Source organism: Ictidomys tridecemlineatus, chromosome 8, assembly GCF_052094955.1.
Source record: "Ictidomys tridecemlineatus isolate mIctTri1 chromosome 8, mIctTri1.hap1, whole genome shotgun sequence".
NCBI lineage: Eukaryota > Metazoa > Chordata > Mammalia > Rodentia > Sciuridae > Ictidomys > Ictidomys tridecemlineatus.
Window position 1 is genome coordinate 154178323 of NC_135484.1, and position 16228 is coordinate 154194550.

At 54.0% G+C, this 16228-nt stretch overlaps 1 protein-coding gene across 2 annotated transcripts in view; it reads right to left on the reverse strand.

Annotated features, from left to right (window-relative positions):
• Gpld1 (glycosylphosphatidylinositol specific phospholipase D1) overlaps nucleotides 1-16228 on the reverse strand; it is a 50267-nt gene that overhangs the window by 5824 nt on the left and 28215 nt on the right. For both annotated transcript variants that reach the window (XM_005337023.5, XM_078020605.1), the window contains 10 exons: nucleotides 13470-13535; nucleotides 12147-12267; nucleotides 10269-10408; nucleotides 8771-8957; nucleotides 5042-5152; nucleotides 3895-3969; nucleotides 3641-3797; nucleotides 3005-3146; nucleotides 2224-2326; nucleotides 2052-2145 (listed from right to left, as the gene is read on the reverse strand). In XM_005337023.5, coding sequence (XP_005337080.3) covers nucleotides 2052-2145; nucleotides 2224-2326; nucleotides 3005-3146; nucleotides 3641-3797; nucleotides 3895-3969; nucleotides 5042-5152; nucleotides 8771-8957; nucleotides 10269-10408; nucleotides 12147-12267; nucleotides 13470-13535 — 1196 coding nt within the window. The remainder of the gene's footprint in view (nucleotides 1-2051; nucleotides 2146-2223; nucleotides 2327-3004; nucleotides 3147-3640; nucleotides 3798-3894; nucleotides 3970-5041; nucleotides 5153-8770; nucleotides 8958-10268; nucleotides 10409-12146; nucleotides 12268-13469; nucleotides 13536-16228) is intronic.

Consider the following 16228-nt stretch of genomic DNA (forward strand, 5'->3'; position numbering starts at 1 on the left):
AGCGTCGTTCTTAAACTGGGGCCTTTGATTGGACTGTGTCTGCCAAGAGATACTTTTCACGACCCCTGCTCAGGCCTTCTGCCCACAGCTCTCATCCTCCAGAATTTGGCTCTGGTGTCCCCTCCCTGGCCTAGGATAGCTGCTGCTCCTGCTCTGCAGTGCCCAATGCAGGACAGCAGCAGTTTCTGCCCACTGTAGCTACTACCTCAGCTGTCAAGCCCACTAGCGACACCATGTCTTAGGTCTCCATCCCTATGCCCAGCATGTGGCTTGGTTACACATCCCTATGCTCAGCAGATGTTTTTTGAATGAATACATGGTGGACAAATTCAAGACAAAGCCAGTGAGGTTTGTACCTGCTACATAGTCACTTGAAACAGTTTGCTTTTAGAACTCGGAACCCCTCCAAGCACTAGTGGCATCTGTGCACTGGTGGGGTTGGTGTCCTAAGGCTGGCTGAGCTGGCACTGTGGGCGAGTGGGCGTAGCCTCAGCACAGTCTACCTGGGGCTGCTTGTGTAACAGAGGAGACTGATCTGATGATTCTCCATAACCCTCTTGTCCCCGAGTTTATGGCAGATTGTCTACTACAAGTAACTGAGGGCCCAACGCAGAGTCAGTGGAGACAAGCAAAGAACACAGGAGGGGGCTGGGGTTGTGGCTCAGTGGTAAGGTGCTTGCCTAGCACATGCGAGGCCCTGGGTTTGATTCTCAGCACCACATAAAAATAATTAAAGTTACTAAAAAAAAAAATAGGCAGGCAGCAGTCCTTAAAGATTCAGTCACTGGTGCATTTTAGGATAAACAATCTGACCTCACACCACACCCCCTAAGAGAACACTTAAGGAAGTACAGTAGTGGATATTCAGGGATCGAGCCCCAGGTTCAAGAAAAGTTGGGAGAAATCTGCATCCGCTTCATCGTTCCAAGCTTCCTGAAGGGAACCTGCGGTCCCTGGAGTGACGGAACTTAAGAGATTCCTTATACTCCGTGGACTGCCCTGCATCTGTCCTTCCACAGCAAGCAGGATGTGAGGCCTGTGTCTTTGGCCCTGTCGCCTGGCTGGACACTGGCCCTCCCCCTGCTGCATAGGGTAGCACACCTGGGTTGGCTAGTTTGCCTTCTAGGTGTGGCCCTGAGTTCTTGGACAAGCTTCAGTCCCCAGCAGAAAGGGCATCTGCCACTCAGATCCAGCCACTCCTGAGGGAAGCCTCCCCAGGGCTGTCTCAGAGCCAGAATCAGCCCGAGTGTGGCTGCCTGTGGGAATGTTCTCCAACCCGGCACACCAGGTACAGAGTTCCATGTGTACAGGAGGGTAAGTGTTAGTGTTCTCACTGTACATCTAGGCGACCGGAGTTAACAAGAGTTTTGAGCGCTCTCGCCACAAGAAATGATAAACGTGCAAGGTGATAGGCCAGTGACCCTGCTTTGTGCACTGTGCAATTTGAACTTGTATCAGATCATCACACTAATGTATTTAGGGCTGAGAATATAAGTCAGTGGTAGAGCCCTTGCCTAGCATGTGTGAGGCCCTGGGTTCTATCCTCAGCATGAGCATGCGTGTGTGTGTATGTGCGTGTGTGTGTGTACACATTCAAAATAGACCTTTCCTGATGAACCAACTTAGAAAATCCTAGCACCAAGGTTAGTGGCATCAAGGCTTTAACTGAGTCACTTTCACGTGTCATTTTCAACAAACTCCTGAACTAGATATTATAACCCCCGTTTTGCAGAGGATATGGAAGTTAAGTGGGTAAGTTACTTCCCCTAAGTCACACAGCTTGCCTTTAATAAACAAAGGTGTGGGACTTATTTTGAGATGGTGTCTTGCTGTGTTGCCCAGATTGTCAAATTCCTGGGCTCAAGCAATGCTGCTGCCTCAGCCTCCCAAGAGCTGGGACTAAGGAAGCCCATGAGCACCACGCCTGGCTGAAAAAAGGATACCATTTAAACCACTTCTGCCCTGGATCCAGATCTTGCAACCTTCTCCCGACGTGACATAGTCTGGGAGCCGTGAGACTGAAACAAACAGCTCCGTGGCCTGTGGCCTACCGTGAGTCGGGGCTCCCACCAGCAGCACTTGGGTACGGTTCCCGTTCACCATCACGTGGCCACTTGACAGTGACGTGCCCAGCTTCCCCATTGCCTGAAAGCACAAGGAGTCAGCAGTGTAATCTGGGAAGACTGCTGTGTCCACTGTCCTGGGGAGGGAGGGTCGCCATACCTTGTCACCAGAAATGATAAACCTGCTCTGGCGATCTGGGGGGAGGTAGCCGTACACCCTGCCAAGGCTCTGCTTGTCGTGGCTGTGGGACGCATGGTCCAGCCTAGAGAGCAAGACAGTGGTGAAGCCCAGCGCTCAGGGCTGGCTGCCAGGTCTGCACCTCCAAGGAAAGGAGACACCTCTCCCTGAACTCTGTCCTAGGATTCTGACCTGGAGCGGGAACCATCAGAGTTAAGCCCAACTTGAAGCTCTCCAGTTCTGACACCCTTCTCTCCCAATTGACCCCAAACACAGGGGACCCTGTTAGGGGCTGAATCATGTTCCCCATGTCCCTACGCTGAAGTCCTAAATTCCAGTACTTCCAAATGTGACTTTTAGGGGATGGGTGTTTAAATAGGTTACTATAACCAGACTGTCCCGTGGGCCTAATCCTTACAGGAAGAGATGAGGACAGAGAGCGAAGAGCGGGCGAGCACACGGAGAAGATGGCCCTTTGCCAGCCAAGGCGAGAAGCCTCAAAAGAAACCAGCCAACACTTTGATCTTGGACTGAGAGCCCCCAGAACCAAGGCAGTCCCTCTCTGCTGTGGAACTTTGTCATAGCAGTGGCAAACTAACACACTTACTGTTCTCTTCACTTTCTAAGATGGAGAACCTGCTGGCTTGTTCCAAAGCCGAGCATTTCCATAGACAGGCAGGATTTCCTACCCCTTTCCCTGCACACCACACTCAGGGGCTCCCACAGCAACAAGCTCCTGTCCCTGTCCTACAGCAGCACTCACCTGCTGACGTTCCTCCACGTGGGGCTCCCCACCAGCAGCAAGGTTCTGCTGTCCACCCTGACGCTGTGGAGGGCATATCCAAACCAGGCAAAGTCCTCCTCACCGCTCACCATCCAGTCAGCCGCCTCCACATTCAGCTGCTCTGAATAAGACAACCAGACCCTTTATGTCGCCTGGGAAACCCACTAGGACAGAGCAAGGATCCTGCTCGTAGACTAAAGAGAAACAGGTTGTTCAGCTGAGGTTTGCCAGAACTCTTATAGGTCCTCATCCCAGTCCCAGCTCCCCAACACTAGAGGCATATTTCCCACTTCTGCATACATACTCTCCTGGAATTCATTTCTATGGGTTAGCGGACACTAGTTAGAAATGCCCTTCTCTGGAAATTCAGCACACACCGGGATGCCTGGTCCTAGGACTTCTTAGCTTTTTTATTTCACCTTGAAAGACTATGAGAATGAGCTAGTGACTCTCTAGTATCTAGGTCACTTTTATAGACTCAGTGACTAGTCAACACCCATTACCAGAACATCGCTAAGAGGGTAAGACTGTTAGTCTCGCTGACATGATATGGAATGAGGAAAGAGTCCAGAAACCCACAGCTAGGGCGCTGGACCCCTTCCCTCCATCGACTACCTTGGTTGCTCTGGCAGGGGCCAGAATAAAAGGCAGCCACGATTCCCTTCTGCCTTCCTCCACCCGGTGCAAAGGGGGAGCCAATCACTAGGTCAGGCTCACTGTCTCCATTCACATCTGCAGCGAGGAGTGTCCAGCCCAGGTTGCAGTAGGTGTCCTTCAGGGGGAACAAGAGAGGCACTGGGGACTCACCCTGAGGCAACTGGGATGCAGCACGTACTGGATTCTCTACCAGGACGAAGGGGTGTGCATACCTGGCAGGAGATGGTGATGTTAGGGGGAGAATTCAGTCTTCCTTTTTTGGAACCAAAGTAGACGTACACTGCACCCTAGGCAAGAACAGACAGCCACAGGAGCCCTCAAGAGCAGCCAACAGAGGACCAACCAGGAAACAAACCACCACCGTCTCTAGGGTGCCTGGACTGACCAGCCCATCCTGCCCATGGCCACTGGGCTGAAGTCTCTCAATTGGTCACTTCCATCAGACTATGGGAGCCCCCAAAGCAGAAGGCCATTTCTATTTTCATCTCCCTGGAGCCTTGCTCAGGACCTGCCAGATGTCATTGTCGAATGTGTCTATAGAGAATCTCCCCCAACTCCTCCCTCCAAGGCTAGCTCCATTCTGTCCCCTGGGCCTTCCCTGCTTAGCCAGCATTCACACCTCTAAGGTGACAGAACACCGAGTCTGTTCCATTCTTGGCCAGAGAGCCATCTGAGCTCCATTCCTGGTGACGAGTCAGATGGCTCTCTCGAGCCCCACACACTCTACAAGAGTTCACTTTCCACCTTAGCTGAGGACTGGGTGCACAAGGGCAGGTAAGGCCAGCTCTGTTCTGTGCTCTCCTTGAGCTGGTGGGCAGGCAGGCGGGGTGTGAAGTGTGGAAGGAGCAGCCCTGGGTAGAAGTACGACGCTCCCAAGCACAATGAAGCTGGCCTCACCCAGGGTTAGTAACACTTCCTGCAAGAGGGACAAGTCACTTCTAAAGAAAAGGTCCTGATGTGAGAGCCAGAGGGGTTACATGGGTGCCCAGGTGCTGGGGGCCTGGTGAACCTGTGGGAAGAGAGGGCCCAGGTCCTCTGCTTTTGGAGAGAAGCCTGAAAGAAGGTCCAGGGAGTGCCCCCCCCTTCCGTGGCTGCGGAAGCTTCCTAGTGGGTGGAATTCCTGTCTCCCTTGCCAGCTTAGAGCGTCATGGGGCAGGTGTCCACTACCTGCTGGAACTGGGAAACCCTGAGGTCAGAATAAGGCCAGAGGCAGGAAGAGGTGCTAAGAGGCAACCGACCCAAATGTGGCCAGAGCTCACCTGCCCACAAATGCTTGCCTGGCACAGTGGGGGGCATCCGCCTTGTTCCAGGGGCTGCCCAGTTTGGCCTCCCCTCCATCCCCATCAGCAGCAGCCTTACTTTGTATGTGAGCTGCTCAGAGCCCACAGAGGGTGCTCCCACAGCCAAGTCCGGCACCCCGTCCTGGTTAAAATCCAACACGGCCACGGCTGAGCCAAAGCGACCTGAGGGCTGAAGATGCAGATGTCACTCCTCTGGGCTAAGCTGAACACCCCCCACCCCAAGCCATGGCCTCCACAAGAGCCTGAATCTGCAGGCAGAGACCTCAGGACCCCACCTATGGCCCAAAGTCTAAGGTGCAAAACCACAGCAGCCTGGGACCTCCGCACGTCTTTTTGGCGCATCTGTCAGCCTCGAGGGAAAGATGAAATTTCAGAAAGCAGAGGACCCTCCTTAGGAGTTCCAGGCTGGTAGAAGATGGCCCTACAGGTGCTCTACCCGACCAAGAGCACCAAACTCCTCTTGGAAAACATCTAAAGTAATCATCACATAATGCCAGCACCAGTGGCTGACATTTGCTGGATGATTTAGAGCCACACCATCCAGGGTGGTAGCTGCTAGCCAAATATGGCTAGTGTGTTGAAATGAAAAGCAACGAATATCAAAGAATTTCAAATATCAACGAATATCAAATAAGACTTAAAATTTCTGTTCCCCACTTCACTTGTCCCACTTCAAATGCTCACTGTCCCGTGCCTAGTGGTTCCCATGCTGGCCAGCACAGCCACAGGACATTTCATGCCGGTAGAAGGTTCTGGGGGCCAGAGAGCTGGAGCCCTGTCCTGAACACTTTATGTGGAGTAAGGTGGGACCGTTGTCATCCCCACTCTGGCTACAACTGGAAAACTCAGTGGATTCGGGACAACTGTCCTGCACGGTGGACCTTCTGTTATTGCCCTCATTGGGGCTCTCTGGCTGCTCTGCTGTGGCGAGTCGGCCTCCTCCTAAAGCAGTTCAGGAGTTTCCCCAGTTCTTTCACAATGCCAGGATGAATGGTTGCCCACGCAGCGAGGCCTGCCAGGCCACACGCCCCAGGGTCCATCTCTGTGACTCACTAATCCCCACACCGTGCCCAATGGCACCTGCGAACGCTGCCCATCAACAGTAGGAACTCGATGAGCGAGAAGATCGCTCAGGGACACCCGCAGGCCCGGGCAGGTGGAGACCTGGTTACAGCCCTCCAGGACTGGAGCCTTTCCCCACCGCCAGCCATGCTGACAAGCCCGGCCTCGGCTCAGCCCAGAGCAGCTCGGGATGTTGTGACAGGCACGTCCTTGATCTGTGGACCTCCACCCTCCACTCTAGATGAGGACACAGGCTCACTGCAGCCCAGGGCAGGAACACGGGATTCCCACCCGACTCCAGGCCCTAACCTGGCCATCTGCCAACCACCAAAGGCCAGGCGTGAGGTGGGCATGGAGCCCACCCAGGAGGTCCTTGGGAGAGTTTATCCTCCTCTTCCTCCCCATCCACACGAGCCCCAAGGGTTCGACTTCACCCAACAGTCAGACGGGGCGATGGCTTGTGCAGCAGTGAGAAGCCATCAGAATGGGCTGATGAATTTTGAAACCTCTATGGTGAGAAGGCTCCGGAAATGGGACTGCTTCTGGGACTGTGTGACCTCAGACTCTGGTCAACTTGACACATTTCCAGCTCAGGCTTCTTCCATCACTACCTAACCTACATCAGAAGCCATTGTAACTTTTGCTTCTTTAAAATACATTTCAGCCAGACACATGGTGCGCACCTGTAATACCAGCAACTTGGAAGGCTGAGGCAGGAGGAGCGCAAGTTTGAGGCCAGCCTTAGCAACTCAGCAAGGCCCTCAGCAACTTATGAGACCCCGTCTCAAAATTTAAGAATAAAAAAAGGGTTGGGGATGTGGCCCAGTGGTAAAGTGCTCCTGGGTTAAATCCCCAGTATAGTTTGTTTTTGTTTTTTTTTTTTAAAGTGCGTCTCGGGCGCACTATCTTAGTTTCTGTTCACAACATTTACCATGAAAGGAAAAGGATCTGACTGAAGCCCAGGCTTCTTTCCCCAGAGCTTGACCCGTGGACCCACCGCACCAAGCCTGTCCCCAACACCCCCTTGTCTGACAGGCAGTGCTGCCTCCTGTCCTCTGCTGTGAGGCTGTCCCCAGGGCCTGGGAGGTCCTCCAGGACCTGAGCACGCACGAGAGGACCCAGCACGCGAGCCTCCCCAGGAGCATCTGTGTGGTCCCTGGGACTCTTCCCGGTGATGAAAAAGCTTAAAACAGAGGAGCGAATCTGAAGAGTCTGGCCTGTAGTTAACAGCAGTCCACCAGCGTCGGCCCTTCACTTGACAATTGTGCACCATCACGTTAGGATGTCGACATAGAGAGGTGACGGAGGGCATGTGGGGACTCCATGGCCTTCACGACTTCTCCGTGCATCCAGAATCCTTAGAAAGTGCAACGTGTGTGTGTGTGTGTGTGTGTGTGTGTGTGTGTGTGTAAAAGAGAAGGGGTTTCTCACTAAGAACCCCAGCCCACTGGTCATCGGAAGCCGTTCTAAACAGCATGGACGTTTTGGGAAGATGTTAGATACATAAACACACAATGAGATGAATGGTGTGCACACGCTCTGAAGAGGAAACGGGCTCTAAATGTAGCCCTCCGACCCTCCACGACTGTGATTCTTCCTGTTACCGGTTATTCCTGCTGAAGAAACTGCCTCAAAATGCAAGCAGTTGGTCTGGGCCCCAGCTCACGCTTGGCCGGCACGTGCGAGGCCTGAGGTCCCGCACCACACACCACACACCACACACACCCACACACTCCCCCCACACACACACACCCACACACACCCCCCACAAACACACAACACACACACCCCCCACACACACACAACACACACACCCCCCACACACCCCCACACACACCACACACTTCCCCCACACACACAACACACACACACCACACACACCGCACACACACCCACACCCCCCACACACACACACCCCCCCACACCCACACACCGCACACTCCCTCCACACACAAACACACACACCACACCCCCCCACACCCCACACACACACCACACCCCCCCACACCCCACACACACACCACACCCCCCCACACCCCACACACACACCACACCCCCCCACACCCCACACACACACCACACCCCCCCACACCCCCCCACACCCCACACACACACCACACCCCCCCACACCCCCCCACACCCCACACACACACCACACCCCCCCACACCCCCACACCCACACCACACCCCCCCCACACCCACCCACACCCACACACCACACACACACCACACACACCCCCACACACACACCCTCCCACACACACCCCCACACACCCCCACACACACACCACACCCCCCCACACCCCACACACACACCACACCCCCCCACACACCCACACCCACAACACACACCCACACACCCACCCACACCCACACACCACACACACACCACACACACCCCCACACCACACACACCCCCACACCCCACACACACACACACCCACACCCACCCACACCCACACCACACTCCCGACACACACCACACTCCCCCGACACACACAACACACACCGCACACCTACACACACACACACACACACACACACACACACGCCACACCCCCCCACACCACACATACCACACACCACACCCCCCCACACCACACATACCACACACACACCACACCCCCCCACACCACACACACACCACACACCCCCCCACACCCACACACCCAGCAGGCAGTGGCTCACCCACCACCTGAACAGGAAACACAAGGCGGAGTCTCACCTGGAAGCCCTCCAGGCTCCCGCTGGCCTCCGTGTCCAGGTCCAGGTCAGTGGGGGGTAGACCCAGGTCGTTGCCGTAGACGAGGTACACACGCCCAAGCTGGAAGTGGCCGGGGCGGCTGTAGCCGGGCACCCCCACCACAAGGTCGCGGTACCCATCCTGGTTGAGGTCCGCAGAGGCCATGGCCCTTAGGGAAGAGGAAGGAGCCACTATGCACCCTGCAGGTACAACTGCCCCCACTTCTGTCTGAGCCCGATGGTTCAGCTTCCTCTCGCTGCTCTCCCACCCTGCCCGACTGCCGGGACCTTCCCCTCAGAGCCCGAGTAGTGAAGGGATTCAGTCACTCTCAAGGGGACAGCAAGACAAAATGCCCAAATGGAGGCCTCTGGGGTCTGCAGCCCACGTGACCCGAGCAGATGAAAAGTGGCCTCGGGAAGCACCCGGGCCTGTGTGCAGAACCAGGCAGCCCCGGCCCCACCTGGCCTGCCTCTGCACAGAGACACCTGTCCCCGCACTGCGGTCCCTCCAGGCAGGACACAGGCCGCTGCTGACCTGCTCAGCTCACTTCAGTGACATCCACTCCGAGAGGAGCTGAACTGTTCATCTCCACCACAGCCGCACAGGGCACTGGCCACGAGTTAAGCCAGTACCCCGTGTGTGGCATGGGTGCTTCTCGGTGGGACTCGTGACCTCAGGTTACAGAGGTGGACCAACAGTCCCATGTACTGGAAAGACCGAATGTCACTCCAGTCCTTACAGCCAGGTAAAGGACTAGCAGGACTGAGAGCGGGCAGAGTGGCTTCTGAGCTGGACGCCTGCTGGCAGGGCGGACACCACGGAGGCCCTGGAGCTGCCCCAGCAGCATACCTGCCCGGCAGGCTGCCGTCCGAGGAGCCACTGTTCACAAGGGCAGAGACGCTGCACCTCCCAGACTCCTGTGCTAGTTGGGAAGCATCCGTGGCCCGAAAAGGGACCACCGGAAGAAAACACCAGGTCATGCAGACCTAAGGGACGGGGCTTAAAAATTTTTCACTAAATCTTCCAGAAAACCATCCCTTGGGCTGAGTTTGGGATGAATATTAAGAGCAAGGGAATCCCTGACAATCTCTCCAAAATCACCAAGGTGCACCAGCCTCCTACCAATGAAGACACAATAGTCACATCATGACTAGAGCTATCCGCATACACTCTCCTAATGCCTCGAGATTGCAAAATACACTCACAGACAACGCATCTCCAAGATCATTGGAGCTTTGCAAATATTCTGAAGGACATTTTGTTGGTAACTGCTTACCGAAATGAAAGTTTCTTATATTTACACATACCTGACCAACTTTAAGGAGATTGCTTCATCCTTACAATAGCTCAACCACTAAATCAGTGTTTTTCTGATGATGAATCGATGGGAAAATAAGGTGCTAACAGAAGCTACTTAAGATACATGGCGAATGAGCCAGTGGCGGTGGGAACATCACAAGTTCCTCCGCCTCGAACGTACCAGCCCAGCCTTGCGTAGGGGACAGACGTGAAGTACGATGCCAAGGGGCTGGAGATGTGCTTCAGGGGCTCCTGAGAGCTGGCCATGAACACGGTCCGCAGGTTCCTCTCCAAGGCCTGGTACATGAAGGACATGGAATCCTGGAAGACAGGGAGGCGTTACAGGAGGCACACGGCACCGTCACCAGAAGCTCTGGACTTGTGCAGGAAGCAGAGCACAAACTCCTATCAACAGCCCATCACCGAGGACAGCCGATCACCCAGGTTACGCCGCAGGATGGCAGAGTGCTAGCCAGAGGGCAGGGCCAGTGTGGGAAAGGTAGCTGCCCACATCAGGAGGCTGCGCCAATTTGCAGAACCTAACAGAATGAAATAATCTTCACAGACTAAAATTTTAGAAAAGTTAAGTCTATTTAACCTAAACCATAACGTATTTGTGTATACTTACTTTTTTTTTTCCCAAACAAATGAACCAGAGTAAAACCAGGTTGCCAAAAAGACCCTCTCAAGCACTCCTAAGCACACCCGCATTTGCCTTTGGAGTGTGCAGAAGCCGGCGGGCATGAGAGGCCATGAGCAGAGTGCCGGGTGCCAGAGAATCCAGGGACAGCCAGCCCTCGACTTGGGATGCCGAGTTGTGCTTCCCCTGGCTACTACAGAGACACAGGTGCCAACTGAGGTGGCCCTGAGCAAGCTGGTCGGGTACTAGATCCAGCCAAGTAAAGTGGACATGACGAGACCCACCCGAGGGTGACACGAGGCAGACAACCTTCCCAGAGCAGAACTGCCAGTCACAAGGCAGCCGGCAGCCCAGGCCCTGGGGAGCACAGGCCCGAGCAGCCTGCAGACGGGTGCCAGGCCTGCTTTCCCAGTCGGAAAGCAGAGCCTGGCACCCGCCCAGCTCCACGTGCTCGTCCACTGAGGAAGCACCTCCTCCACCCCTGCCCTGCCCAGGCATCACGCAGGCACTGGGACCACAGAGTTCCTCTCACGCAACTCGTTTCTTTTTTTTTTTTTTTTTTTTTTTTTGCCAACAAAAGTATAAACACAAGGCAAAATGATTCGTGCTGCGCCAGGTTCCCAGGTGCAAGACCAGTTACAGAGTTTATGGAGCCCAGGGAAAAAGGGAAATGCAGAGCCCTTTACTCATAAATCAGGAATTTTAAGGCAGTGAACAGCAGCACTGAACCAAGGACGGCCCTCTGCATGACCGACAGGCCGCGTCTCCACATAGCCAAGTGCCCAGGTCCCTGCCACCTCCCATGACACCGTCCACGCTGCTGTGGACTCCGTCTGATGTTGAGAGCCCGTCCCGACCCACTTCCAGAAAAGTGCATCTCACTGATAAACACTACCCGCCACGGAGACCCCAGCCCCTGCCCCTCCTCCACAGAGCCTTCTGGGTACAAACTGCCTGGCTCACAGTCCCTCTCCCTGACATCAGTTATCCTACCACATGATGCATGTGTCACTCATACTAGAGTGAAATCTAGGGACAAAATCCATCTCTCTCATTTTATGTCCCCATGGTAGCGTGTCACTTGTGAGACCACGTCGTGGACGAACTTCAGAGCATGGGTCCCCGAGCACAGGGCTGTGCAGGAGCTTCCCATGGGTGGACGCCTTGACCTAGGGCCAAACCGGGCTAGTCCAGGTGCCCACAGCCCCAAGGCTCCTCCACCTCAACCAAGGCCAGAGAGGCCCATCTAGACTTGTGTCTCAGGACGTCTCTGCCACAAACCACACTCAGGGGCCCCAGCCGTTTTCTGCAGGAACCCAAGGACCCTGCCATATGGTCACTGCCCAGGGACGAGGCTGCGAAACGCCCATCGTGAGCAGCAGCATGCTCCCCTGCTCCATCAGGGCAGCAGGGCCTCACCGGGGTCCAGGTGTCCACACTGAAGACCACGCCCCTCTCAGTGTAGTTGATGTTTCTTCCAAGACCCTTAGTTCTGGGCGCCGTCACGTTCCTGTGAAAGTCAATCTTCTGCACTTTTGCCCTGTTGAAAGACACGAATAATAAGATGGTTAAGGCAGAAAACAACCGACCCCTGAATGACCGAAGCCGACGGTCAAGTTAGTCACAGGTTAATCACACGTCTTAACATCCGAGGGTTGAAAAATGACACAAAAATTTTTAGAAAAATCTTCATTGCACAAAATCTTTTAATAAACAAATTTCTGAGGCTTAAAAACCTGTCCTAAAAAAAAAAAAAAAAAAAAAAAACCCTGAATTTCTGAGGGTGCTGAGGCCAGACAATGGGAGTTCAAGGCCAGCCTAGCAGTGAAGCAAGACTCTATCTCAAAAAGGAAAAAATCTAAATACCTACTTTAATAAATTGAACATGAGTGGACCTTTCTGCACGTCTAACTCTTCTGCGGGGCCAAGATCGCTCTTCTGTCTTTCATCGCGATGCCTTCCGAGTCTCTTACTCTTACTTACCCTGAAATACCTCTGCTACATCATGTCCTCCAGGAAAGTCCCTGGGCCTGGGTGGGACACTGTGTACTTTCCCAGAGCGCCTGGCCTTTCCTCCCTATCGCTCGACACTTACAGCTTCCTGGTCAGTGCCACCCGCCAGGAGCATGCCCCCTCTCGGTGCCCTCTGCGTGCCCCGGAGCTCCAGGGGACTAATGACTAACCCGGGTATTTTGTTCCATTTTACCAGTAGTAAACCGATTTCTACTGAAGGAATGGAGGGGGGTCAGGACCGGCTCCAGCTGGAGACACCCCCTCTTACACTACACAACCGCCCTCTAGCCTCTTCCCCAGAAATCACCAGAGGCTTCTCCACGCCCCGCCTCACTGACAAATACTTCTTCAGGATGGAATCTGGGCAGGGTTTATAAGTTATGATGATTATGATAGTCCTGACAATACCAACTCCCAGTCAGTGAGCCCCTCAAGGCCAGCTTAGCAGTGAAGCAAGACTCCATCTCAAAAAGAAAAAACTCCACGTCCACCAGTGCCCGGACCCCACCATCATTCTAGGAGTGTGGATGTTTTTTCCATTCTGCAATAGGAGGAAGCCGTAGCTCAAGAGAAAACCCAGCAACTTGTCTCAACGTCACTGAGCTGTAAATTGCAGAGCCGGAGGGCGAGCCTGCCTCTGCCCGTCTCCAGTCCTCCTGCTCCCAGCCTCTGTGGGCACCCCTCTGGGTGAGAGGTCCTTCTCCAAGAGTGACTTGGGAATCCACTTACGCGTGGCTGTGGTTTTGCTGGCCACCACATGCGATGAACAGAGGGTTCTCCGGCAGGTCGCAGGCACTGGGGAGACAGACGAGTGAGCATTTCTCCACCTTCTTTTCAAGCATGAATTCTGAGAACCAGTGGTGAACTTGAAACCACCTTTGAAAGGGAGGGCCGGTGTGCTAACTGCCCACATCCAAGGGTCCGTGACCACACCACACAGGACCAAGTGAGAGCTCAGTGTTTCTGGACAGCGTGGCTAAGGGACTGGGGAGCGACGTGGCCATGCCGCCCACCAGCTCATACTCACGCCCTCCCCTGGCCATCCTCCCATCTCTGCTCGGGCTAACGTGAAATGCCTGCCCAGCTGTGACCACTGATACCCAATGAATTTGGAATGCACAGTTTCCTTCTTTTAAAACAAGTCTACAAATTCAATAGTTAGGAATTAAGGAAATGAAGTCTCCCTTTTCCAAGTGGAAAGACCCCTGAGCACACCAGAGACGACCTCTCGGAGGGTCCCAGCCCTCCACGGAGGAGCGAGGGCCTCGGCCTCCGAGGAGCGTTGGCAGGGAAGACCCTTCTGCAGGAGACGTGTGTGGAGGTCACCAAGGGAGGCCGGGCAGTGCGAGGGTCGCAGAGGTCAGGGGGGAACTGGGAGAGGAAGCCAAAGAGGAGGGGAGGGGAGGCGGTCACGCCTCCCCTGGGCACGTGGAGCAGCATGGAGCAGCATGGAGCTGAGGGGTGGTCCTCTGCCCCCGCACTAGGACCCAGACAGCAGCTGGTGACAAGTGCACCCACTGACAAGTGCATCTTGAGGTAAGTGGACTTCCGGCTGGAGACACAAGTATCGCTATGTCACCGTTTCCTTAGGAAAATTTACTGAGTTTCAAATAACATGGGAGCTTTGGAAAATAATGAATTAGTAAATTGCAAGATGTTTGCTTTTGGTCATGTTTGGTTTTGGTCATGGTCTTGTACTGCCTTTCAAGCCTTCTCCAAATTTCCCCTAAATTTCCATAAATCCTGACAACTTTTTCTTGTGTCTATATAAGAAGCAATCAATTTGTGGAATTTTTCATCTTGGGTCAAGTGACAAGAAATCGGTTCCTCTCCATTATTTCTTCCTAGTTAGAAATTAAGGTCTAGGGGTTAGAGTTGGGGCTCAATGGTAGAATACTCGCCTAGCACTTGTGAGTATTCTCAGCACCACATAAAAATAAATAAAATAAAGGCATTGTATTCATCTACAACTAATAAAACCAAGAATTTCCAAAAAGTTAAGGTCTACAACATATCTTTCCATACCTGTATAAAACCAAACCCAAAATAAATATCAAAAAATGTTTTCCAGCTGGGCATGGTGGCAAACACCTGGAATCCCAGTGGCTGAAGAGGCTGAGGCAGGAGGATTACAAATTCAAGGCCAGAATCAGCCACTTAGGGAGACCCTGTCTCTAAAAAATAAGAAAAAGGCCTGGGGGTGTGGCTCAGTGTTTAAGTGCCTCTGGGTTTAATCCCTGGTACCCTGCCACAAAAAAAAAAAAAAAAAAAAATAGTTTTTCCAGCTTGATTGTTTCACATGGGTGATATAAAATGGGGAGATGCAGGTCAGTCTAATGTGACCAGGTGTTATGAACCCGACTCCCTTCTAACTATAATCACGGTAGCCGACACCTAAGTGCTCACTACACACGAAACCCTGGACGCGGTTGTGCTCATTCAGTCTGCACACCCCCCGAGAAGGCAGAACAATTCCTGTCCCTGATTGACACCGAGGCTTAGGGAGGTCAGCAACTTGCTCCAGATAACTCAGTATGAGTGGCAGCTCTCTCAAATTCCAAAGCCCACCCTCTTTCCAAAAATGCACCTAAAAACCCGCAGCCACGGAGCGAGGCCTTGGGAATTTAACTTGAGGTTCATTTCATATTAAAATGGTATTTGCATCAGATCACCCCAGCCAAGTGGTTACTCACCGACTCGTAAACACAGGTTTACTATGTACAAGCTGACGGCTGAACTTGGCATCAGAGGGCGTTCCAAACAGCACAACTTATAATCAGGACGCTCACCACATGAATCCCCGCAGGAGTTCGAGGTCCTAGCACACCCTCCAGTGTCTGCCATTCTGGAGCCGTGCCTCTGGAGGCCACTCTGGTGGCTGGGGCACTCGGGCCTCCTACAGAGCTGTCCAGGAACAGCCTCCAGGGCACAGCTGCTGCCCAGAGGATCCCTGGTCCTCTGCTGTTGGCATCTCCAGGGCTCCCTGCTGGGCCCTGTGCCTGCAGCACAGGCTGCCTCCAGGGCTTCCCGTCTAACCCCACTGCTCCACTGGGCCACAGGGGCCAGGGTAGTACTGTCCACAGTGTGGTCACAGCAGATCCCGTGAGAGCCTGGCTGCAGCCTGGAGCAGGCGTCCAGCTGCTCTGACCTGCATTTGGCCCAAGTCTGGTCAACTCTCGTCCTTAGCATGGCCAGGAGAGGAGGAAGAGGACTCGGGTGCAGCAGCTGTCCCATCTGGGCGGGTGTCAGGTTTCCACAGAGTGCCATATAGGAGGTGTGGCCAGGGGTCTGGTGGCTTCCCCTCTTTTAGGTGAGGAGCCCTCTGCAACCCTCAACCCTGAGAGGTCGTCAAGTGGACTGTGGCACACACGGTAGAGCCCTCTAGAGCCTGGGGAGGGCTGGCCCCAGCACGGATCCCCCCAAAACAGTTGGGTGCCACCTGGGGGTTGGGGGAGCGATCCTTCCTGCCTTCACAAGTACCCCCTCCC